Source organism: Nannospalax galili, unplaced genomic scaffold (genome assembly GCF_000622305.1).
Source record: "Nannospalax galili isolate Female #2095 unplaced genomic scaffold, S.galili_v1.0 scaffold77, whole genome shotgun sequence".
NCBI lineage: Eukaryota > Metazoa > Chordata > Mammalia > Rodentia > Spalacidae > Nannospalax > Nannospalax galili.
In genome coordinates, this window is record NW_008341457.1 from 177,622 (window position 1) to 202,550 (window position 24,929).

The 24,929-nt window shown below is 44.2% G+C and overlaps 1 protein-coding gene across 1 annotated transcript in view; it reads left to right on the top strand.

Moving 5' to 3' along the window:
- Adgre3 (adhesion G protein-coupled receptor E3) overlaps positions 1–8,365 on the top strand; it is a 49,722-nt gene extending 41,357 nt beyond the window's left edge. Inside the window, exons 15-16 of the mRNA XM_017799093.2 lie at positions 1,513–1,608; positions 8,123–8,365. Of these exons, the coding sequence (XP_017654582.1) occupies positions 1,513–1,608; positions 8,123–8,233 (207 nt within the window). The 3' untranslated portion in view covers positions 8,234–8,365. The remainder of the gene's footprint in view (positions 1–1,512; positions 1,609–8,122) is intronic.
- The last annotated feature ends 16,564 nt before the right edge of the window (positions 8,366–24,929 follow it).

The window sequence follows — 24,929 nt, forward strand, 5'->3', positions numbered from 1 at the left end:
CCCATCACAATCACCTCTGTCACCATCATCCCCATCACAATCACCTCTGTCACCATCATCCCCATCACAATCACCTCTGTCACCATCATCCCCATCACAATCACCTCTGTCACCATCATCCCCATCACAATCACCTCTGTCACCATCATCCCCATCACAATCACCTCTGTCACCATCATCCCCATCACAATCACCTCTGTCACCATCATCCCCATCACAATCACCTCTGTCACCATCATCCCCATCACAATCACCTCTGTCACCATCATCCCCATCACAATCACCTCTGTCACCATCATCCCCATCACAATCACCTCTGTCACCATCATCCCCATCACAATCACCTCTGTCACCATCATCCCCATCACAATCACCTCTGTCACCATCATCCCCATCACAATCACCTCTGTCACCATCATCCCCATCACAATCACCTCTGTCACCATCATCCCCATCACAATCACCTCTGTCACCATCATCCCCATCACAATCACCTCTGTCACCATCATCCCCATCACAATCACCTCTGTCACCATCATCCCCATCACAATCACCTCTGTCACCATCATCACCATCACAATCACCTCTGTCACCATCATCACCATCACAATCACCACTGTCACCATCATCCCCATCACAATCACCACTGTCACCATCATCACCATCACAATCACCTCTGTCACCATCATCACCATCACAATCACCTCTGTCACCATCATCACCATCACAATCACCTCTGTCACCATCATCACCATCACAATCACCTCTGTCACCATCATCACCATCACAATCACCTCTGTCACCATCATCAGCATCACAATCACCTCTGTCACCATCATCAGCATCACAGTCACCACTATCACCATCATCAGCATCACAATCACCTCTGTCACCATCATCACCATCATCACCCCACTGCCATTGCACCCATCACTTTCTTCACTGTCAATGCCAATATAATTATTATAATCACCATTCTGCTAATTGCTGCCAGCGTTCTCATCACTTCATCACTACCATCACCACCCTGTTCAGTGCATCATCATAGCCATCATTATCTTCATTACTGATATCAATGCAACTATGTAATTATGATCAGTCTTGCCATCATCACCATCATCATCACAGCCATCACCTTCACTATCACTGCATTCATCATTAGCACCACCATAATAATTATAATACTCAATACCATCTTCATTATCATCATTGACCTCACCATCATCATCTACATCTTTACCACCAGGGCTATTCTCATCATAGTCCCCTTCACCATCACCACCACCATCATGATGAAGTCCTTATGACATTTAGCATAAAGACCTTTCATAATGGAGGAAACTGAATTTAAATGAAATCAATAAAGTCAAACATGGCCAAGTACATACAGAAAAGTAACTGGAGTGGTGGAGTAGGAGCTGACATCTGTGGCTTTAGTCTCTCATGTTAGGGTCCTTTCTCTTGAACCAAATTCAGGATATAATCCCTGCTTCTTAACTTTCAAACTTCCAGGTGCAAATGGAATACAAGAAGTGGTTTAATAGGATGCGGAAAGAGATTGAAACTGAAAGTACTGAGATGTCTCGGTCTACTATACACACCAAAATGGTAAGATCAGGTCCCCAAGAGAGCCTTATCGGAAACCAAAGCCAGTGTCTCCTGCAAACAGGAGCTTCCTCCTGGTTCCTTGGAGTGAAAAAAGAAAAAGATAAGTTGCTTAGGTGCCTAAGGTACGCCACCAGTGTTTCTGGCTTTTTCACCTAAACCAGATCTCTTAGTGTCCTCTTTCCTCGCTCCCTCCCTCCCTCCCTTCTTTTCTCCCTCCCTTCTTCCTCCCTCCCTCCTTCCTTCCCTTCCTTCCTTCCTTCCTCCCTCTCTCCCTCCCTCCCTCCCTCCTTCCTTCCCTCCCTTCGTCCTCCCTCCCTCTCTCCCTCCCTCTCTCTCCCTCCCTCCCTTCTCTCTTATTCATTGCCCACCATTTTTCCTTTACTATTTTATTATTGTTAAACATTTCAGTTGCAGAAATCTCTTTTTAAGACAGGGTCTCCTTGTAACCCCACCTGGCTTGGAACTCATTATGTAGAGCAGTCTGGCCTCCATTTTAAAGAGATCTGTCTGCCTCTCCCTCTTTAATGCTGGGATTAAAGGTGTGCATCACCACACCAGACCAAAAATATTTTTCTCTTAAAAATTTGTTTCTCTGCTTATGTGTGTATATGTCATATGTGAGCTGGTACCTGAGGATGCCAGGAGAAAGTGCTGGGGCCCATGCAATTGGAATTAAAGATGAATGAGGCAGGGAGAGAGTGACTCCCCCTCTCCTTCCCTCTCTTTGTCTGGCTCTCTGGTGGCAGGGGGAGGGGAAGATTTGAAAGCACTCCACTGCTGCTGGATGGCATGTACCTTCCTCGCATCCACATGGGATCTTTTAAATTGTAATTATAAGTTTAGCAAGATTTTTTTTTTAACTCTCCCTCCCTCCCTCTCTCCGTCCCTCCCTCCCATCTCCCTCCCTCCCTCCTTCCCTCCCTCCCTTTCTCCCTCCCTCTCTCCCTCCCTCTCTCCCTCCCTTCCTGTCTGCCTCCTTCCTTCCTCACTATGTCACTCCCACTGTCTCCCATCTCTCTTCTCTCACATCTCCCTCTTTTTCTCCCTTTCTCATTCTTTCTTTTCCATGTGTTATACTAGTGTAACTTTACTTCAGAAGTCTCCAGTCTGTTCGTCATGAGCCATGACCAATGTATAAGGTGTGGTAGACCACTAGAATGCCTCAAAATATAAAAGAATCAGTCAAATCCCTGAGTTTTGTAGTGGAATGCTGGAGAGTACTGAGAAATTTGCCACATATGTCTTGGCACTCTTGTTTCCTTTGGGAAAAAAAAAACATAAGTAGTTGTTCTTGTAGGCTAAGTCCACCATCTGCTGAGACCCTCCATGACCCATCAAAGCACAGGCTTCCCAGCACCCACGTCCCTTCCCAGGCTGTTGCTTTCTTGACATGACCATCTCTTACTTGGTCTCTGTAGCTTCACTAGTTTGTCTATAGAATCTGCATCTGGATTGATCTGAGTATTTTGATCCTCAGAGAAGCTTGGTCCATAAAAGTAGTACCCTTCTTAAGATGGTTCTTAGTTAAAGATATATGGAGCTTTGCTGAGCCATGTAAGAGCATTCTCTATTTTTCTAGTTTTCTGTATAGGAGGAGTCCTTCTCAGACCCATCCCTGTACTATATTTAAAGCCGCTAGGAACTGTGGATCTGGGACTGGAAGATAGCTTAGTTTGTATTGTTTTGCAGGCATGAGGACCTGATTTGGATATCCGGCACCCACGCATGCAAAACACCACTCGTGGTGGTGCACACTTGTAATCCCAGCACTAGGGGAGCAGAGAGAGGAAGATCCCTGGGGCTCCTCGGACAGATGGGATAGCAGAATAGGCAAGCTCCAGACTCCATACTGTTACAAAACCTGATTTTATAACTAAAATGGATGACATTTCAGGAATGACACTGGAGGTTGTCCTCTGGCCTACCCATACATGTGTATCCACCCACACCTGTGTACATACATGCACCTGAGCACACACAAGCAAAAATGGGGGGAGGAGGATGCTGTAGCTTGTGCTCTGTGGTTGTTCATCAGTTTTCACTGCCCTCTCTAGTTCACCTTCTTGAACGGTCTGGTTTCCTGCACCATTGAGCTCAGTTTCATATAATGTGCCACAATAAACCTCCATGAGAAGTGCACATGTATGAACACTTGAAGACCACATTAGTCCTTTTGTATATCCACAGAACTGTGATTAGAATAAGCAGTTTGGTTGGAAGCCAGAAACTCCTGAGTGCTGAGTTTTGTCGCTGAGCTTGTCTTCCGTGGTAGCCTGTGGGGATGCGTATGCTCACGGATCTTCTACAGTGATAAAAGTGTAATTTGGGGGAGAGTTCTGGGGAGATGGCTTAGTGAATAAAAGTGCTTGCCAGTGAAGACGTTGGTTCATATTCGCAGAACTCACAGAAACCTAGGTATGTTAGCACGTGTCTGGAGTTCCAGCGCTCCTGCAGCAAGATGGGAGGTGGAGACGGGAGATTCCCCAGAAGCTCAGGGGCCAGCTAGCCTTGTCTACACAGCAGCAAACCAGAGGACGCCTGTATCAATAAGGCAGAAGGCTAGGATGGACACATGAGGTTGTCCTCTGACCTCCATATGCAAGTCCGGGCCTGCATTCCACTGCACTCACTCTTGTAAACATGCACAAACATATCACATGGAAAGACAGTATAATTTGGTAGGTAAGGCTCCGTATGACACTGATGACCCCGTTCCTCAGGAAGCACCAACTCTTTTCCATCATCTACTTTCCCCACATAGGAAACTGACGACAAACCCAAGTAAAGATGCCACGAAAGCCTAGTGGTGAACACGAGTTTATCAGAGTGACTTACCAGAGTGTGAGTGGAGGGTTACATACAGGAGAAATGACTCAAAGACACCTGTGCCACCAAAGCCCAGCCTAGCACAGGTGATGACTCATGAGCACTGGAAACCTGGAGCACAGCACACAACTTGCAGGCAACTTGACAGGTCTCCCTGGGCAGCTCAGTTACTCTGAGCCTCTTTTGAGCAGCTCACCTGGTCTCTGGCACTTCCAGGGAGCTCAGCTGGTCTGAGCCCCTTCTAGGATGCCAGCTTTTATGACCATCTTCTAAGAAACTCAGATTCTCGGAGAGTCTTCAGGCACTTGGCTTGTCCGGGAGTGTCTCTTAGCCGTCCTTACTGCTTATATGATGTGGGGAGGGAGGGGACTAGTGGATCTGGCCAGTTTCAGGCACTTCTTGAAACTTTTGAGTTCTTTACTTCCTGAGTTTAATGCGCTTTCCTTCAGGATAGAATGCTTCACTTAGAACATCCTGTGTCTTTTTAAAAATATTTTTGGAAGCTGGAGAGGTGGCTCAGTGGTTAAGAGCACTGGCAGAGAATAAGAACAATAAAATGTTTTTAAAATATCTTACTTTTTATTCTTTTTTTTTTTTTTTTTTTTTTTTTTTTTTGTCTTTTTGAGACAGTGTCTCCCTGTAGCCCCAGCTGTCCTGGAACTCACTATGTAGACCAGGCTGGCCTTGAACTCACAGAGATCTGTCTGCCTCTGCCCCCCAAGTGCTGGGACTACAGGCGTGCACCACCATGACCAGCTATTCTATTTATTTTTTAAAAAGTATTCTGTTTATTTTTTTTTAATGTTTTGTTTATTTTTTTATTCTATGTGTATGAGTGTTTTTCCTACATGCAAGCAAGTGCACCCATGTTGTGCAATGCCCATGGAGGTCAGAAGAGGGCATCAAATTCACTTAGAACTAGAGTTACGGACTGTTGTTAGCTGTCATGTGGGTGCTGGGAATCGAACCCAGGTCCTCTGCAAGAGCAGCCAGTGCTCTTAACAGCTGAGCCATCTCTTCAGCCCCTAGAACATCCTTCCATGCAAGAAGAATACTTCACCTCCCTTTAGAACATCCTGTGCTTTAAGGAACTGTCCTCTAAGATGGAATGTTTTGCCTTGGAGGAAACTGCTACACAACAGTCCTCCAAGCAAGGGAGCTGCTGCATCTCTTAAGTCAAGATTCCTTCTTCCCTCACACTTGATCTGTCACCTGAAGGAGGGTGGAGAGCTGTAAAATAAGAGATATGTGAACCATGCAGGTTGGGTATGTATTCATCTCGGTAGACAAGACCGCACTCCAAACCCTGTGGGATATGCTGAATGCATACGTTGTAGAACATCGCCAGTGTGGAGGAGTTTCAGACAGAGATTACAGCATGTGAAAGTTATAAAGAAACATGGCACAATAAAAGGGATTTGAACTAAGGATGTGGCTGCAGTTAGAGTCCTGCCTGAGCCCAGTACTCCAGGGAGGCTCTGGAGTACGGAGTTCATCAAGTAGCCACCATTTTGTGACAAGCGGTTGGTGTTTTGGACCTCTTGTCATTCAGGCAGCGACTCGGTTTCCTCTTGAGTTTGTCTTAACCTCCCCTCCCCTCGCCTCCTTTTCCTCTCCCTTCCTCCCTGTCCTTTCCTCGTTCTTTGTCTTCCCTTCCCATTAATTCTCATCACCTTCCTTCCCTTCTTCCCACCCTTCCTGTTCCCTTCCCTCTGCTAACATCCACATCTTCCTTCCCTTCCCTTCTCTCCTCTCTGTCTCTGTCCTTTCCCCTCCCTTACCCTTTTGCTGGTGAATTTTCATTGCCAACTTAACCAGATATAAATCTGGGCATGTCTCCGTGTCAGTGTTTCCAAAGAGATTTAATTGGGGAAAGAAGACATAATGAACATTCGTAGTCCCTCCCCATGGGCTGGAGTCTTGGACTGATTCAAAATAGAAAAAGAAGGGAGGATTGACTCAGTGGTTAGGAGCACTGGCTGCTCTTGCAAAGGACCTGGGTTTAGCTCCCGGCACCTACATGGCAGTTCACAACTGTCTCTAACTCCAGTTCCAGGGGATCCATGGACATTGCACATACATGGTACACCTACATACATAGAGGCAAGATACTCATTGATACAAAATTAAAATTAAAAATTAGCAACAAGAGGGGCTGGAGAGATGGCTCAGCAGTTAAGAGCACTGACTGTTCTTGCAGAGGACCCCGGTTCAATTCCCAGCACCCACATGGCGGCTATAAACCATCCTTAACTCCAGTTCCAGGGGAATCCAAAGCCCTCTTCTGATCTCTGTGGCATTGCATGACACGGGTGCACTCGCATACATGCAGGCAATACACTCATACACATAAAATAAAAACAATAAATAAATTTTTTTAATTAGGAACAGGAAAATGACAGTTGAGAGCTGATATCCCCCTTTGCTCTATGTCTTGATCCTCTCGGATGTGAGAATCAGCTTTACACTGCCATCAGCACAGCTGGTCCTGCCCCCGTTCCTTCCGCAGGTCACAAACTGTGCTCCCGAGCCCTGAGCCAAAGCAAGCTACTCCTCCCTTAAGCTATTTCTTGTCAGTCACAGAAAGGAGAAAAATCAGGACTACACCATCCCCGCCGTCTCCATTTCTTTTCCCTTCACTTCCCTTCATTCTTTCCCGCCCTTTCTTTAACTTTTTCTTCTTGATTAACATATCATTTGGGCATAACGATGTTCACTGTGATATTTTGATCACATATATATTGCATTTGAGAAGCAAATCTTAGCCGCCTCTGCAGTTTCCCTTCCACTGGCTCGCTGTTCTGTATTCGCCAATGTTTAGCACTCAGACATTTTTGCTTCCCTGTGTAAATCTCCCTGTGTATCCATTACACGGTCCGCTGCATTGTCCTCCACCTCCATCCATTTTGTGACTGTGAAGGAATTTCATTTTTATAGCTGAAAACTGCTGTGTTATACATACAGAGCATATTTTCTTTATTTTTCTGGCGATAGGCACGTGAGCTGATTTCACATCTCAGCTCCAGTGAATCGAGTGACAGTGAGTGTGGGCAGAAAGGTCTCTCTTTTGACATTTTACTGATGAAGCTGCTGACACAAGCTTCCTGACTGGCCTTTTGTACTCCTGTGGCTACTGGGTTAGCCACTCTGCGGTCGGTTGACTCATCATGTAAATGTCATTGAGCAAGAATCAAAACAGTGCCCACCAGAGGGTTTTGCTGTAGTGCAGCACACTGTCGGTATTTTGTTTCACCAATGCCAAATTATCAAGCAGCAGCTTCATAAAAATGCACCAAACAATTATCATAATTCTCTATGTTTACATGACAAATCCAGTCCATAGTAACCTTATAATCCCAGTGGAGTTTCTGTGCCATTGAAGTGGACCGTTCCTGTTGTGTTTAAATGGAGTCAAGGAATCTAAGTGGAAACCCCAGCTCCTGGATAATGTAGATCTCATCATAAGGGTGAAATGATGGCAAGTATATGACGATGAAGAGGTCGTGGTGAGCTGACTGCAAGCGTCAAAAAGATAAGAAATAGAGCGATTCCGGCACCAAGGGCTGTAGGGTCAGATACTAGGTCGTGTTTCCTACGCTTGGACCTTATCACAGATACTAGCTTGGCATCCCCACACAGATATTCGATTAGGTGTTCATGTCCCTTTTTATCCTACTCTACTAAATAGGAAGATCCTGGGAAGACATCGGACTTCACTCACCAAGAGGAAACCGCGTCAGTCCCCTGGCAAGCGGGGACTCAGCTCCCCTCTGCTTCTCAGCCCAGCACCCAGACATGACACCTCGATGTCGCCACCGTGCGGCCACAGGTGGACTAGCACCACTTCTCATCCCGTGGAGCATCAGGGACCCTCGGGGACTTCCACCTATGACTCCGCTGTGACTAATAATGCACAGTAGCTGTGCAAGTGGACATGCCACACTTGGAGCTCCCATGCATGCGTGCAGCCTGCTTCTGTCAGTGTCTGCCCTCCTCCGTTCGCCGACTCTCACCGACCCCTCTAGTCGAATCCTCTTGTCTCTTCCAGTGCCCCATGGCTCCTCTTCTAGGGTCACTCTTTTCTTTTAATTTTCCACTTCAAAAAGTGCAGCAGCGGTCTAAATCCATCTGTCATAATTGCCACAGCATACTGCCGGCCAGTTCCTCTGTTTTCCTGTGAATGACAGTATTTCATTCCTCTTTGTAGCAGAAAAACATCTTCTTTATCCGTTGATGGACACCGCAGCTGATTCCACAGCCTGCCTGTTGTGAATGATGCTGCAATAAGTATGATTACGCTACTTTAGGACACAGTCTTCCCCCAAAAAAATCTTCATTAAATCAGCCAGGCCTGCTTGCAAACTTAATGACCCTCATACAAGGAGACGGGGAGGGTCCCTGGGTCCTCGCCTGGGATTCCTGCCACAGGTCCCTGCTATTTGCATGTAATTCTGCCCTGCTTGCTCCAGGGTTCGCAGTACTGGGGTATACAAGCTGGGGATGAATCATCGAGAGGCATTCCATCAGGACCACCACAGGGGAAGATTTTCTAGTGCAGCCGCCCAAAGGTCACCCACCTGTCCAGAGCTCGCCTCAAATGCCATAGGACTTCCCATAAGTCCTTACCCATTTTATGTTTCCAGTAACTTCCAACACTGCACAAATGACCAGTGAGGGTTGGTTCTTTGAGAATTTCTTGGACATATTTTAATCATTTTCAGATTCCCTCCTCCATCTCCACCAACTTCATGTCCTTTAATATTTTTGAAGGCCTATTAAGTCTAGTACGTGTCCCCAAATACTCCTTATCAACTTACCTGGCATCACACCCTTAAAGAAAGGTAACTCTCCCTCTCCTAGAAGCCGGCAATTGCTGATAGTTCCTCCTGAGGGCCAGGCTTCCTGTCCACCTCCATCCATGCTGCATTTGTGTCTGGGTTGAGCCTGTATAGTCTCGTGCTTCCTGTTATAACTGCCAGACATAAAGATTTCCCACAAGACCTGAGGCACATTTAAAATTTCCACTAACTCCCAGTATGCACAAATAATATTTATATTAGGGCCTTTAAGAAAAGCCTTAGTCATACCTAGACAATGTTCATACTTCAAACTCAGAGAAGAAAAGCCAAGTATTTATTTTCATCCACCAAGCAAGTTGTATACCACAGTGATTGACCAAAGCCACCGGGAAAACATTCCTTTTTATAATCAGAAAAATTCTGGACAATTATCTCATCAGAGGGGCAGACATATTTGAAATTCAGTTTGTGAACCATACACTGGGGAACTGTTTTCATTAAATGCCAAGAGGCTTTCTATAATTCAGACAAGATATAAAGCTAATATTTAATTAAATACATCTTAGACTAAAAAGGAACATCACACCAAGTTTTAAGCATAATGGCAAGGGGCAGAGCAGAGTGGGCAATGGCAGATGGAGGAAGGGAGGGAAGCAACAGTTTCTGAGAGAAAAATATCTCCACATTAAATTTACATGCCTTCAACAGCAAGGGAGAATATCTGTGGGACATAAGCAGCCCGTTTGAGATGAAAGGAGAGATTCAGCAAAGTGTAGCTGAAATGCTTTGAGATAAGACAGTGAGGTGAGCACAGTGGTGCATTGCAGCACTCCAGAAACACAGGCAAGATCACACCTGAGTGTGAGGTAGGCTTCAACTGCATAGTGCATTCTAGGCCTGAGCTGTGGGCCAGGAAGCCCCTAAGGGGCAACTGGGTATTAGGATCCTGTGACTGGAGAAAACACACATTTTGATCATAGGACATGGAAAAATCATACTGAGTATGAGTTTGGATATTCCTTCCTGTTGACCAACTTTCAAAGTACTGTAAAATAATTGCCAGTCACAAGGGGAGAAAAGCCAACAGTTATCTGATCCAGCTCTGGACCCTGCATGCTACAGCAAGAACATTTCAATCAAGATGTCCCCACTAGTGCAATAGTGGCCTGATTGTTTCGTTTGGTTTGTTTTTGCCTTTTAAGACAGGGTCTCCCTGTATTCCCAACTGTTCCAGAACTTGCTATGTAGCCCAGGTTGGCCTCAATCGCACAAAGATACACCTGTCTCTGCCTCCCAAGGGCTGAGATTAAAGGTGTGTGCCACCTGCATCAAAGAAAAGTAAAAAAAAAATAAAGATAATTTTCATAAGAGTAATAAAACCTTTTAAAAATTAAAAGGTAAGAATGTGGGGCTCAGCAGTTAAGAATACTGATTGTTCTTGCAGAAGACCCGGGTTCAAATCCCAGAACCCACATGGCAGCTAACAACTGTCCTAACTCCAGTTCCAGGGGTCCGACAGCCTCTTCAGTCCTCTGCGGGCATTGCACAACACGGGTGCACTTACGTACATGCAGGCAATACGTGCATACACATAAAATAAAAATAATAAATAAAAAAATATTTAAAAGGTAAGAATGTAAGGTTGATAGGGCAGAGGGCCATGAAATGTCTTCCAGGCATGCATAGCCATTACACACATGAGCTCACCGCATTGAGTTGCTGAACAAGTCTGGGCCGTTCAGTATTCACTCCCTCATGGCGGATGGGCCAGGCCCCTCCCTAGACAGCTGCTGCCAGTTGATGGCTGCTGAGGTCATTGTCTTCAGTGATGTCTTCATGGCTCAGTTTCCCACAATCCACTGAGTGACTCCACACCCTTAGCTGCACAGGCAGCTCTGACTGAAATCAGTGTGTCACAAAACAAAGGTCGTGAGTATAAGAGAGGGGACTTGCCGGGAGGGATCTTGGTGGGGTAGAAGTGGGGGAAGAGATGATGAAGAGACAGGTATGCCCCGAATGTGTTACATACAAGCACAAAATTGGGAAAGAATAGGTTTTTAATTTTAAAATAATAAAATGTTTCAGGAATATAAAAAAAAACAAAAACTCAGGTGTAGTGGCACACACCTTGAATCCCAGCACTCAAGAGGCAGAGGCAGGGGGATCTCTGTGTGATTGAAGCCAGCCTGTCTACGTAGCAAATTCCAGGAAATGGGGCTACAGGGAGACCCTGTCAAAAAAAAAAAAAACCACATAGCTCACTACCACTGGGGGTTTGTGGGCAATAATAGGTGACTCACTCGTATGCCAAGGCTACTGCAGACACACAGACACTTTGAAAGCTAAGGGAAAACTGTGACCCCTGTATGATCTTTTACTGGGGCAGGATGAGCATGTTTCAGGAATCTGCATGTTAGAGCTGTTCTATAAACCAGAGCCAGACATAACGTATGTTTGCAACAGTTTTTCTGATATGATAAAGCTTCATGCAAAACAGAACAGAAAAAAAAACCCGTCATTGATCACCAGGAAGCACATGGGAAGGAACGGAAAGCCTAAAGAGGTAACACAGTCAGAAAGAAATGCATTAGCAACATGAAATTGTCGATCCGTTTTAAAAAATAACAGCAATGATATAAAGAAACGTGGAAAACACATACGGTATAACAATTGACCTAAGAAAATTTGACTGACTCCTTAAAAAAAATCGTAAAATCCACTAGAGAACCTCTAATATGAAATACTATACTGCAGAGATGCTGATATTCTCTACAGTGTGATAGCAACTTTGTGCATCACCAATGAGGCATTGAAATCAATAATTACTCTACATATTAGTCCACTATGAGATGTAGAGCTGGCAAGGATTTTTCTCCCACTCTGCGGGGTTTCTCTTCCGTGATTGATTGTTTTCTTTACTGTACAGAGGACTTTTAGTTTCATGAGGTAGAATTTTTAAATTGGCGTTAATTCTTGAGCTAACAGAGTCCTAGCCAGTCTTTTAAAATTCTTTTTTTTTATTTCATGTGTATGTTTTGCCTGTATGTATCTAAGTGCACAACACATGTGCAATGCCTGCAGAGGCCAGAAGAGGGTGCCAGATCTCCTGGAACTGGAGTTACAGACAGCCACCATGTGGGTGCTGGAAACCAAACTTGGGTCCTCAGCAAGAGCAGCCAGTGCTCTTAACCACTGAGCCCTCTCTCCATTTCATTAACATTGAGATTTTTGATCCATTTAGAGGTGATTTTGATTCAGGGTAGAACATACATGTCTAATTACATTCTTCTAGTTGACGTGCAGTTTTCCCCAAGCTACTTCTTTCAGTGTGTGTGTGTGTGTGTGTGTGTGTGTGTGTATGTGTGTGTGTGTGTGTGTGTGTGTTTGCCCAGCCTCCCTGACTACATGCTCTCATTTCTATATGTAGTCACAGGAGATGATGTGTGTGTGTGTGTGTGTGTGTGTTTGCCTCATTGTATAAAATCAGGTGGTTGTATTGCCTGGGCTTGTGTCTGGGTTCTCTATTCTATTTCATTAATCTACAAGCCTGTTTTTGTGCCAGTACCACGCTATTTGTATTATACATAGCTCTGTAGTGCAATTTAAGATCAAGTATGGAAATCTCTTTGATAGCATCCTTTTGATAAAGATTGCTTTGACAAACAGGGGACTTTTGTACGTTCATGGAATTTTACGAATTTTTTTCTATTTCTGTGAAGGACGTCATGGGGCTTTTGACTGAGACTGCACTGAAGCGGTAAATTGCTCTTGGCAGGATGGTCATTTTCACAATATTAATCCTGCCAACCAATGAGCATGGGAGGTCCTTCCATCTTCTAGTGTCTTCCTCAAGCTCTTTCTTCAGCGCTTTAAGGCTTTTCTTAGAGAGTTCTTTCACCTCCTTGGTTACATTTATTCTGAGATATTTTAGTTTTTGAAACAGCCGTGAGCTGTTTCAGATGAAAAGTGAAAGAGATGCAGGCGTCCCTGCTTGCTCACACCAAGCACAAAACCACAGGCATCACTCTGACTCTGGCACCTGACGAGGGGGAGGAGGAACCACTGCTGTGAGTGACAGCTGCCTTTCTTATGGGATCAGAAACTCCACTCAAATTCTCTGAAATTTCACTGGTTTGTGTTTTAAATGACCTCTGACTTCAGGCATGACATTAATGACGTCCACAAGCTCTACCCTGGTGTGAAAGTCCATCTCATTCAAACTGGAAGGATTTCAAGTCTCACAGCACACTGCTGTCTTGTTACTGGCCTGGCTTGTAGCACCAGGAGCCAACAGCCCTGATACATGAAATTATGATTTACTGAGCGTTTTAAAGAAAGGTAAAGATTGACAGTAAGAAATCAGTGCAAGGAGCTGGAGTGGCGGCTCAGAGGTTAAGAGCACTTGTTCCTCCAGAGAACCCAGGTTTGCTTCCTAGTGCCCACATACAAGTAAACATACTGGCAATCAAAACACTTGTACAAATAAAAATAAATAATAAATCATTTTTGAAGGAATCAGTGCAAGCATACAGGGCACATAGCGGTCACTCTGTGTGGATGTCAGGAAGTCTATCCTAACAGAAAAAATAATAGATAGCATGTGAACAGCATATTTACATTTAAAAATCCCTTCTCATACTTTCGTTCTACAGGTTTTTTTTCTTCTGATTTGGAGAGAATTGTAACATCTTGAATCTCTAAACTCTGATTTTTAGTGGCTATGTCCACTCAGACCTGCAAAGCTCGTGTAATTACATATCTATCATTTTCAAGTATCCATGGCGTTTCCAAATACACCCATAGAGCCACAGAGAGGCACCCATGGGGCCACTGTAACCCCTGAACAGTGACAAAGGAGAAGGAATGAGGTCAGGGCAGCCTCACCTTGCAGGGGGTGGCCCAGGAAGGTGGGAGTAGGTAGGAAACACCTGCGTTTTCTTAAAGATTTCCTCCTGGATTGATTTCCTCTAACAGTCCCCTGCAGTCCTTCACATCAGCTTTAACCTTATACTTCTGCATTCACGGCTCCAGTGTTCGGTTTTACCAAGGTTCTTGCTGTCAGTTCCGTCAGGTGAGACAGCTGAGCACTCAGTGTCTCACCAGTTACTCGCCCTCACCTCTGTGGGAGGCGATGTGTGGTCACCTTGACCAGGCTCAGCACAAACCCAGTTAACCACCACAGCCACCATCTCCCCTGAGTTAATGTTTCCTCTTGGTCGTTTTCTATCAACTGAACCTTCAGCATTGCTCCTGTCTACACAATTTCCATCTATGCATGGAGGATTCAGAGAGGAGCCTAATATCCAGTTTTCACTGGAGAACTCCAATATGGTGGTACTAATGCCTGTGGAGACACGCATCCATGAAATGCGTTTACTACCGACATTGACAAGTGTCATTGATGACTATTTCCTTTATACGCCTAGGATTTCCAGCTCAGAACTTCCCCATGGATCCAGAAGACCTGACACTACCAAATGCTCAGCAATCAGTAGCAGCTACATGAATCACACTGCGTCACTAATAATTATGTGAAAAGTAATTTCACAGGATTGTGCAGACGAAAAGTGACAGGAGATCATAGGGAAAGGGGAAAGGTCACCAGAGGTGTCCAGGTATGAAAGGAAAGGTGAAAAGGCTGAACACAACCCGGGTAGCAGTGAAGAGGACCTCGTCTCTCACCCTCCCATCGCTGCTCACACGTGTGCACAGAAGCCACAGGCAGCACTTGTCGCACACAGCACCTGACAAGGTTATCATAGAAATGGCTTTTATAAAATGGACAGAATCTGGTCTAGTGACTTTTACATAATCCTGCAACCAAAAAGCTATTGCGGACAAGCTCACTGAGCCATGTACTCTGGGCACCTGATGGCTTGGAACCTCAATTTGCTCTCCTCCCAAGATGGTGAATGAACATGGGTGTGTTTGAGAGTAGTGACTCGAAGAGCTGAACTCCAGTGTGCCCATATTCATGTCTTCATTAAAGCAATGAAGACTGAGAAGAATGCTTGGTGTGTGTGCACAAGGTGTCTCAGGACTCGGGATCAAAGGGCAAGACTGTCTGGTAAGATAGCAGGATCCAAGCTTGTCTTCTGCACATTGTCGCTGGAGAGACAGTTTTAAATAAATGTATGGGTAAGGCCTGGCTCGGGAGCACGGTTCCAGGAGCTATCTAGAGGAGCAGATGCCCTCCGAGTTTAAGTCTGCTCTTTAAACTTAAGAGTCAGGCTGTTTATTCAGGTTTAACTGTACTGTTGGCAGAGTAACACCACAGCAATCACTGCTGTCTACGACACCTGACTTTTTGTTAGGCGCAGAAGCTGTTGGCTCAAATTCTATCAATTTGGCCTTGTTAGTGTATTAACTTGACATTGAATATATCTGCAATCTGCACCCCAACATTAAAGTCAATCTGAATCTAACTGGAAAAAAAAATTCTAATCTAATTGGCTTTCTCATTCCTGCCCTGGGTTGCAGAATCAGGAGGCACCGTGCAGCCCTGGCACATGTAATAATGTCTACTGAGTGTTGGAAGAAAGCTGAATATCCACAGTAAAAAAGCAGTGCAGACATGTGGGGCGCACATACTCTGTCCACGCTGAGTGCTAGGAGATATACGCTAAGGGAAGAGAGGTAACTAGAGCCCTCACTCTGTGGGAGACACTTGACTGCAGCATCTCAGTGCCGAAAACATGTCCTGTCTTGTGTTGTTTCTGGGTGATCAAACAGCCTACTGCCAGCACCTGCTAGGACAGAGGTGATGGAACAAGACAGGCCAGGCTGGCTCAAGTGCTGTGCAGCCCTGAACGTGAGCTGAAGGAGGAAAACCAGAGTGATCTTTTGCCACTTTGAAAGTGGAGAAATTCTTATGAGGAAATGACAAAACGAATTGTGCTTACACCCTGGGTAATGGGATTGGGGGGAAGAACAGGTCAGGAGACACAGAGAGCAGCAGTCCATATATACACAGCCCTCCAGTGCATTACCCGTCCTGACATTGAAACAGAAAAGCAAATGAAAGAGGCACAACAGTAATGCATGAGGTCCACCACATGTGGTGGTGTGAGATGTGCATACGTGGGTAAGAGCACCACTGAATGCATCCCATCCTGCCTTACACTGTCTGACATACATCTGATATACTTTTTGTATTTTCATTTTCTGGGAAGTACAGGAACATACAGGAACAAAATATATAAATAAAACTGAGCATTTTAACTTGTCTGAAAAATGCTGAGCCTGAGCAGAAGTAGAGCCCACAGATTCAGGCAGCTGTACATCTAGCCCAGACGTGGGTTTCTCTGTGGGTTTATCAGCATTCCAGGCTGAAAAGACCAGCCATTTCCACTCTTCAGTTCAGCCCAGCTTGCTCCACTCCTAGGAGAAAGCATCAACTCATTCTGCCCGCAGGCTTTACACTTGACGTCGTCTGTCAGGTACCAAACAAGAGTTGGAAAAATATGTCTGAGTTGGAAAAATATATCAGCCCCTCCAGTTCCAAGTGCCAAGACACCATCCAGGCCCAAAAGTTGCAGAGTCACAGCAACCAACTCAACTTGGCAAGATCAACTCTAAAGTTTTGTACAAACACCATCAGAATAGTGTAAGGGGATTGTGTCGGAATCCTCAAAGTAAGATGTCATGTCAAACCAGAGATAGAATCACCTTAAGACCTGGCTGTCACTCCTGGGCATATACCCAAAGGGCCTTATTTCCCATCATAGAGAGTTGCATCCCCATGAACTTAGCTGCTCGGTTCACAATAGGTAGGAAATGGAATCAACCAAGCTGTCCATCAGCAGCTGAATGGATAGGAACATTCTGATACATATACACAATGAAATACTACTCAGCTATAAAGAAAAATGCGATCACGAAATGTGTCTGCTAATGACTCAAAGTGGAAAATTGTGCTGCATGAGGTAACTGAGGCCTACAAAGGCAAACACCGCAGGCTCTCAGATCCTAGCTCTAAACCTTTTGTTTTGTGGTTTAATTGGATCCTAAGTGGAATCCAGGAAACTAGGAAAAGGCCTAAAAAGGCCTCTTTAGGAAGACACAAATTAAGGGAGTGGAAATATTAGATTATTGGTAAGATGTAAATCAAGAGGTGGGATGCTGGGGTCAGAAAGACTGAAGCAGAAGGGGACATGAGTACATGGGGACAGTCAGCGTACAGAGGGGAGGGCTAACCCAACGGAAGGGTACTTGGAAGTCCGTATGGAAGCCAATTAAAAACAAATAACTGGAGGGATAGTAGAATACATCTGAAATGAAAGAAGAGAGACAACAGGGCTAAAGAATTAAGCTGGTGGAGTGGCTGGAGAGATGGCTCAGTGGTTAAGAGCACTGGCTGTCAGAGGACCTGGGTTCAAGTCCCAGCACCCACATTGCAGCTAAACACCATCCATAGCTCCAGTTCCAGGGGATCCAACGCCTTCTTCTGGCCTGTGCTGGGCATTGCATGGCATGTGTGCACCTACCTATATGCAGGCAATACACTCATACACATAAAATAAATAATAAATAGATCTTTTAAAAAAGAATTAAATGGCCTAGGGCACAGGGAAGGGACAAAGGGCTGGGTAGTGAGTGGGTTAACTAAAACTAAGGATTATGAAAAAGCCTTATGGAAACCCAGTAGCTATTAAACTAATTTAAAAATACAACTGAGCATCCCAGCTCTAAATATGATCAAGAAGTATTTTATGAAATGCTCAAAAATTCAATAAAAAAATTTTAAAAACAAAACACGCTGTCGCCCTGATCTCGAGCTCTCATCCTCCAGAAGTATGAAAAAGAAATGTATGCTGTCTACACCACCACAAAAGGAGAACAACAGGAAAAAATGATTTGGATTTGCAGCACACCCCGTACAGGAAGACAATGTAACTCCGCAAACACTCCCTACGAGTTATTGATCAGGGAGGCCGCAAAGGTCTCCAGAACAGCAAAGGCTATTGCATTATTTCAGTTAGCCAACACACTACAGAGCGAAAGCCTACTGCTGAAGACATCACTTACCTTGACTGAAGGATGGAGAGACACCAATCTCAAACCAACCAGGAAACTTCCTCCCTGCTAACTAGCTTTCATAGTGCTGGAAGGTGCTCTGCAGGTCGCTGGGAGAGAAAGGACATCAATGGTCTAACCCAGCACTTACCCTGAAAGCTGAAATAAAGCTCTACCAGATGAGATTTGCCCACTAGAGCAACAGGGAAATGCCTGTCTGGGGGATTAATCGAGTTCTGATTGCATTTGAGTCCTGCTCTGCAAGAGGTAATGTCATGTCTGGTACTTTAATCCTAGTCAAAAGGCCACAGCTTGCAAGGACATAGGCCCTAGCATAGCACATGCTTATAAACCTTGGAAGCCTTCATGCTTGGCCAGAGAAGTTTTTTTTGCAGTGAACAGCAGCAACTGAGATGCAGAGCTGGGCAGAGTGCTGAGAATAAGAGACTAAGTGTTCAGCACTAAATAGGCACCTCAGTCAACCCCACCCTTCGACCAAGGCTTAAGGAACATCACAGAAGACGATGTGGAAAGAACTTTAGAGCCAGATGACAGGGAGGAATGCTGTGAAGTGCAGTCCTCTGCACATGACATGGTTGTCACAGCCAGGAACTGACAGCGGCTTGTGCCTTGCACAAGACCTACACAAAACCAAGCCAGCAAGGATTCCAGCATACATGGGGTAGAGGGTCTCCAGGCCCTGCCCCTTGCTGAAGGAATGTTGACAGCTGAAAGTTTCTAGGGGAGAGAAAAATCACTCTTTTTTGAGAATATGACCACTGAAAGGATTTCTATGTTCCAGTGGATGGTGACATACCCATGTATGTATCAGCAGCAATAACTAGGCATAGTGGGTTGTAAAAAAAAAAATTAAGACATGGGGGCTGAAAAGTTGGCTCAGCAGTTAAGAGCACTGGCTAATCTTGCAGAGGACCTAGGTTCAGGTTCCACAACCCACATGAAGGTTAATAACCATAACTCCAGTTCAAGAGGATCCAACACCCTCTTCTGGCCTCAGCAGGTACTACACACACACACACACACACACACACACACACACACACACACGCACAGTACACTTATATACATGCAGGCAATACATATGATCTTTAATCCTGTGCATCTATATATAGATACGGACAAACAGAATTAAATGTTTATTGGTGAAAAAGAATTTCAGAAACTAACAGCAACTCCTCAAAGGTCAGATATGTATCAAGTATTAAGTGTTCTTTGGCAAGTGGCTTGTGAAATTAAAGTTCTGTGATGGAACGCCGGCCATCATTTGGTGTGTGTACTGAAAATGGACACCTAGAAAAGTCACAGCAGGGGAATCATTGCAACAAATGTGATAAAACCTACATCTTATTTGAATAACACCTCATAAAACTTTATTTACAAAACACTTAAATCCCATTAACTATGATATAGTTTTTCCCATGGTAAAGCACTGCTTTGGGAAATGACATGTCCACTTATGCATCATTTACATCCACTGAGCACCAGTGGTTCAGGGGATACACTGAGGCATATAAAAAGAAATCCTGAAGTGACAGTCTTTAGAATGTGCACTCAAGACTTTTAAAAACTGTTGAACGAGCTGAAGCTCCAGTCTTTAAATGGATCTATGATGAGAGGGTGAACAACATAATGATATAGGGAAACAGACGGCCAAGACAGTAGCCAGAGCAGAGAAGTTTATTTATGTTGAAATTATGACACAAATGAAAGCTAATATTGAAAAGGTTCACATCCTTTCAACAGAGCATAGCTATTCTTGTTTGGCATCATCTAGGCAGATCGTTTCTTCTGAAGTTCATTCCTTTGACGTATTAGATAAAACTGGCTGTTGTTTAATAAGAATAAATAAAATGAACTGGCAAAAATATGGGCTATATATTTGAATAGCAAATTCTGAAAAGAAGTAAAAATGGCTAATAAATACTTTTTAAAAATGTTCAGCATGCCAGGCGTGATGGAGCATGCCTTTAGTCCCAGCAGAGGCAGGTGGATCTCTGTGAGAGCTCATAGTAAATTCTAGGACAAGTGGGGCTATAAGGAGACCTGGTTTCAAAAAGACCAAAAAAGAAAATGTTCAACATCTTTAGCTATCATGGAAATGCAAATTAACACTATTTTAAGATTACATCTTATCCCAGGCAGAACAGCTAAAAAAGAAAACAAACTGACAACAAATGGTGGTGATGGGGGGGGTCATTCATTTCTGTGAGATTGCAAACTAGTGCCACTATTATGGAAATCAGCGTGATGAATTCTCAGGAAACTGAAAATAGGAACTGCAGAGATGGCTCGGTGGTTAAGAGCACTAGCTGCTCTTGCGGAGGAGCCAGGTTTAGTTCACAGGTACACATGGCGGTGGACAACTATCCTTAACTCATGTTCCTGGGTATCTGACACCTTCTTCTCACCTCCTTGGGCATTGTGTGGCATGGGTACCCTTACGTGAATATAGGAAAAACACTCATACACATAAAAAATAATTAATTAGTTAACTAAAAATAGATCTACCATATGAGCCAGTCATACCACTCCTCAGAATAAACTCAAAGGACTCAGTATCCTAGCACAGAGATATTTGCTCAGCCATGGTGGTTGCTGCTTTTGTCACAATAGCTAGGAAATAGAAACAATCTAAACATCCTTCGGTGGATCATGAAAAGGTGGTACATTTACACAATGGATTTCTAGTCAGCTGTAAAGAAAGATGAAATCATGAAATTCATAAGTAAATGGATGGATCTGGAAACTGTTATACTGAGTACAGTAACCCAGATTCATTAAAAAAGAAAAAAAAAAAGATGTGTGTTCTCTCCCATTGTGGATCCCAGCTCCATGGCAAAGGCCTGGAAGTAGAAAGGAACTGTGTGGGGAGAGGAAGAAGGACTCCAAAGAGGACGGTGTTATCAAGTTGGAAATGGGAAAAATGGGAGGGTGCTATGACTGGAGAGGGGAGAGCAAACATCATACAGAGGGAAAGTGAGAAAGGAGGTGTGAATAATACTTGTTGGTCCAAAATACCATAGGGAAACATTATTTCATAGGCTTACTGAAAAATACATATTGTGTGTGCATGTGTATGTGTGCGTGTGTGTATGTGTGTGTGCGTGCGTGCGTGCGTGCGTGTGTGTGTGTATGTATGTATGTATTTGGTTGCCCCAGACCTGAGAACCCCCACAGCCTAAACTGTCAGCCAACTTGTTTACCTAGCAGCCACTCAGCCCACCCCGTTGATCCAACACCATGAAGAGCTAATCCTGGAAAATCAACTCAAAAGTCATACACACACACACACACACACACACACACACACACCAGCTGAACTGAAACCACCTCTCACATTCCTTTTGCACATCAGGGTAAAGTGGCCCCAAAACTGAACAGCAAGCACTGCTCAGCTGGCCCATAGCCTGACAAGTTGGGAAAACAGCAAACAAAGACAGCAGCAACCATTCAACAAAGATGGCATCGCCTACCCATGCCAAGAAACACCACCACACAAGCCCAATTGTCTAGGTCTTATCACACAAACACTATGAATAACCAAGAAAATCTGTCTCCTCCAGAACTTAGCACCCCATCGTGATGTTCCTGGGGATGGCAACATAGTAGAGCCACAAGACAGTAAATATGTTCAAGGAACTCAAAGTGAACACAAATAAAAGACGGAATTGAAGGCTGTGAAAACATAAGTTGGGTGAAATAACTACAACAATTCAAAACATGACAATAGAATCCAGTGAAGAGGTAATCTCCAAGGAAATTCAAATAAAACTTGAAGCTAAAAACTCAGGAAATCAAAAATTTTAGAAGAAGCAGAAATGAAGTAGAGGAAATGGAACAGAGAACATCAGATCTTGAAGACAAGTTTGTGGAATGGATCTCTCGGTCAAAGAACGTGTCAAATCTAAACCCAGAACAGGATATGTAAGACCTCTGGACATGATAAAAGGACAAATCTACAAGTCACAGGTATACAAAAAAGGAGAAGAAACCAGGTCAAAGGGGCAGAAAATTCTTTTAATAAAATGCTAGATAAAAGCTTCCCAAATCTATGGAAAGAGACACCTATGAAGGTACAAGAAGCACGTGGAAATGTTTAACACAATGGTTAACATCTTTAGTCATCAGATAAACGCAAAGACACTTTGATATTTCATCTTACACCACCCAGAATGACGAAAATCCAAAAACACAAACAAGGACCAGTGCTTGCAAAGATGTGGGGAAAGAGGAACTCTTATCCCACTGCTGGTGGGAGTGCAAACTGGTACAGCCAGGGTGAAAATCAGTGTAGAGATTCCTCCCAAGGGTAGAACTCCATCTACCATATGAGCCAGCCATGCCACTCTTGGCATATACCTCCAAAACTATATCCTACTACAGAGATACAACCTGGATGTCCATCAACTGATGAATGCATAGTGAAAGTATGGCACATTCACATGATGAAACACGCAGCTGTTTAAAAAATGAAATTATGAAATTCACAGGTAAATGGGTAGAGCTGGAAAAATCATCCTGAGCGAGGTACCCGAGACCAAGAAAGACAAAGGTTTCATGTTCTCTCATAGCTGGATGTTAGCCTTGAGTTCTTAGATACACGTTTCAACTTGAACAGCCAGAGAGGTCAGGAAACATAAATGCCCATGGGTTGGGGGAGGCCTTCTGGGACGGGAGCTAGAATGCAGTGATACCAAGTGGGAAAAGATAACAATAGAGTAGGAAGGATTAAAGGGAGTGGGGAATGAGTGGCAGGGAAGAGGGGGAGAATGGGGAGGGATGACTAGCAGTAAAGCTCCTTAGAAACAGTCATATGGAAACCTGCCACTATAGAAACTTAATGTATAAACATATACATTATAAAAAGATTAAAGGGAGTTTCCTTATAGCCAGGGACTGTTGTCCTTACTAGATCCCATAGGCTAGCAAAGTAAAAGCCCAATGCCAGGAATGGGCTCCCTCCTTTGAACCTGTTGTCAAGGGGTCCCATAGACCCTCAAACAATTCTGGCCATTGCCCCTGCTCTTGGTTGCCCACCTGCACTTGATGGTAAGACCTTATTGATGAAGATACTATATACATGAGCCTCAGAACAAACAAGGAGAAATCAAGCTGGTGCTGACTTCAAGGCTTCACCTCTACCAGGTAGGTTTCATAGTCCTGGAAAGTGTTATGTATGCTACCAGAAGAGAAAAGTAAGCATCATCCTTACTCATCTGTGAATCCTGTTAGCTCCAAGTGGCCTCGTTAGATATGCCCCCTGGAGAAACAGTGGCACAAATATTATGGAAGTAACCATCCACTTTCCGATAGGATTTAAGGTCTACTTCATAAGATGAAGCCCATACCTGACATCGGTATCAGGCCTAGGAACCTGTGGCTAGATGGACCACAGACCCTGGGGAGAGCCTACTACTATTATTCTGCTAAATCAATATAGAATTAAACTGACTTTTAATAATTTATTGTTATTAATAGACTCCTAGATAGATTGATGCATCTTTCAACCCTCTTCAGAGAAGCTTCCTCATGCAGGAAATGGTGATTGACCCAGAGACCCATGTCTAGTCAACGTGCAGAGATTAAGAGACTTGCCAGTGCCTGTCCCTGAATTGGACACTTCTGTCAAAACTCTGGGGCCCAAAGCTCGGGGATCATTGTGGAAAAGGACTGCAAGAGCCAGCGGGGGTGGCGGGGGGGGGCCACAAGGAGCAGTTTTCCAGGCAGCTGGGCAGCTATTCATATGAACCCACAGCAATGGCGACAGTATGCACAAGTTCCACATTTGCTTAAGCCAGACAAAATCCCAGCATAAGAGTCGGGAAGTGGAGAAGCTCCAACCCTACCCAAAGAGCTATAGGCAACCAATGGCTGCTGGGAAAGAGAGAGTCCATTTTCTTTAAGGATGGGACATGGGACAGGTTAACCAGGCTGCAATGGATGAACCCACACTAAAGGGCATTTGGGGACACAAACTGACTGGCTAGGCCTTAATATATATAAATGAATAAACAAAATCAGGCAGATAGTATTAAGAAGGGTGCAGAGAAGGAAGGAGGTCTAAATATGATCAAAATATATGGTGCGAAATTTGCAAAGCTTCAATAAAAAATGAAAAATTCTATAGCTAATAAATGCACTTTCAACAAAATGCCAGGATGCAAAATACACTTAAGAATACGTGTAGCCTCCTTACAGACAAGCGACCAAAATACAGAGAAAAAAATCAGAGAGATATTCCCATTAACAATTGACACCCCAAAATAAATACCTTAGAATATAACTCACCTAGAAGTGAAAGAATGCTACAAAATTTAAAACAATACAAAGAAACTGTTATAGACTGATAGGAAGAAAGCACCCGTGTGCATGGACAGAGAGAGTTAGCGTTGTAAAAATGGCCACCTGCCAAAAGCCACTCAGGAAAACAGTGCACACACACACACAAATGGACAGGACAGGAACACCTCTGGCAGAATGTTGCACATTCATTGCTAGGAGACCCAAGTCATCTTGTGATGTCATATCTGTGCAAGTGGACAGCATTATGATGGCCTTGGGGGCTTCATCTCTGGGGGAGGTCTGGAAGCGCCCTTCAAATGTGCAGTGTACAAATCCTTTTGATGGATGTGTATCTAGCTAAAGAAACTTTTATTTGAG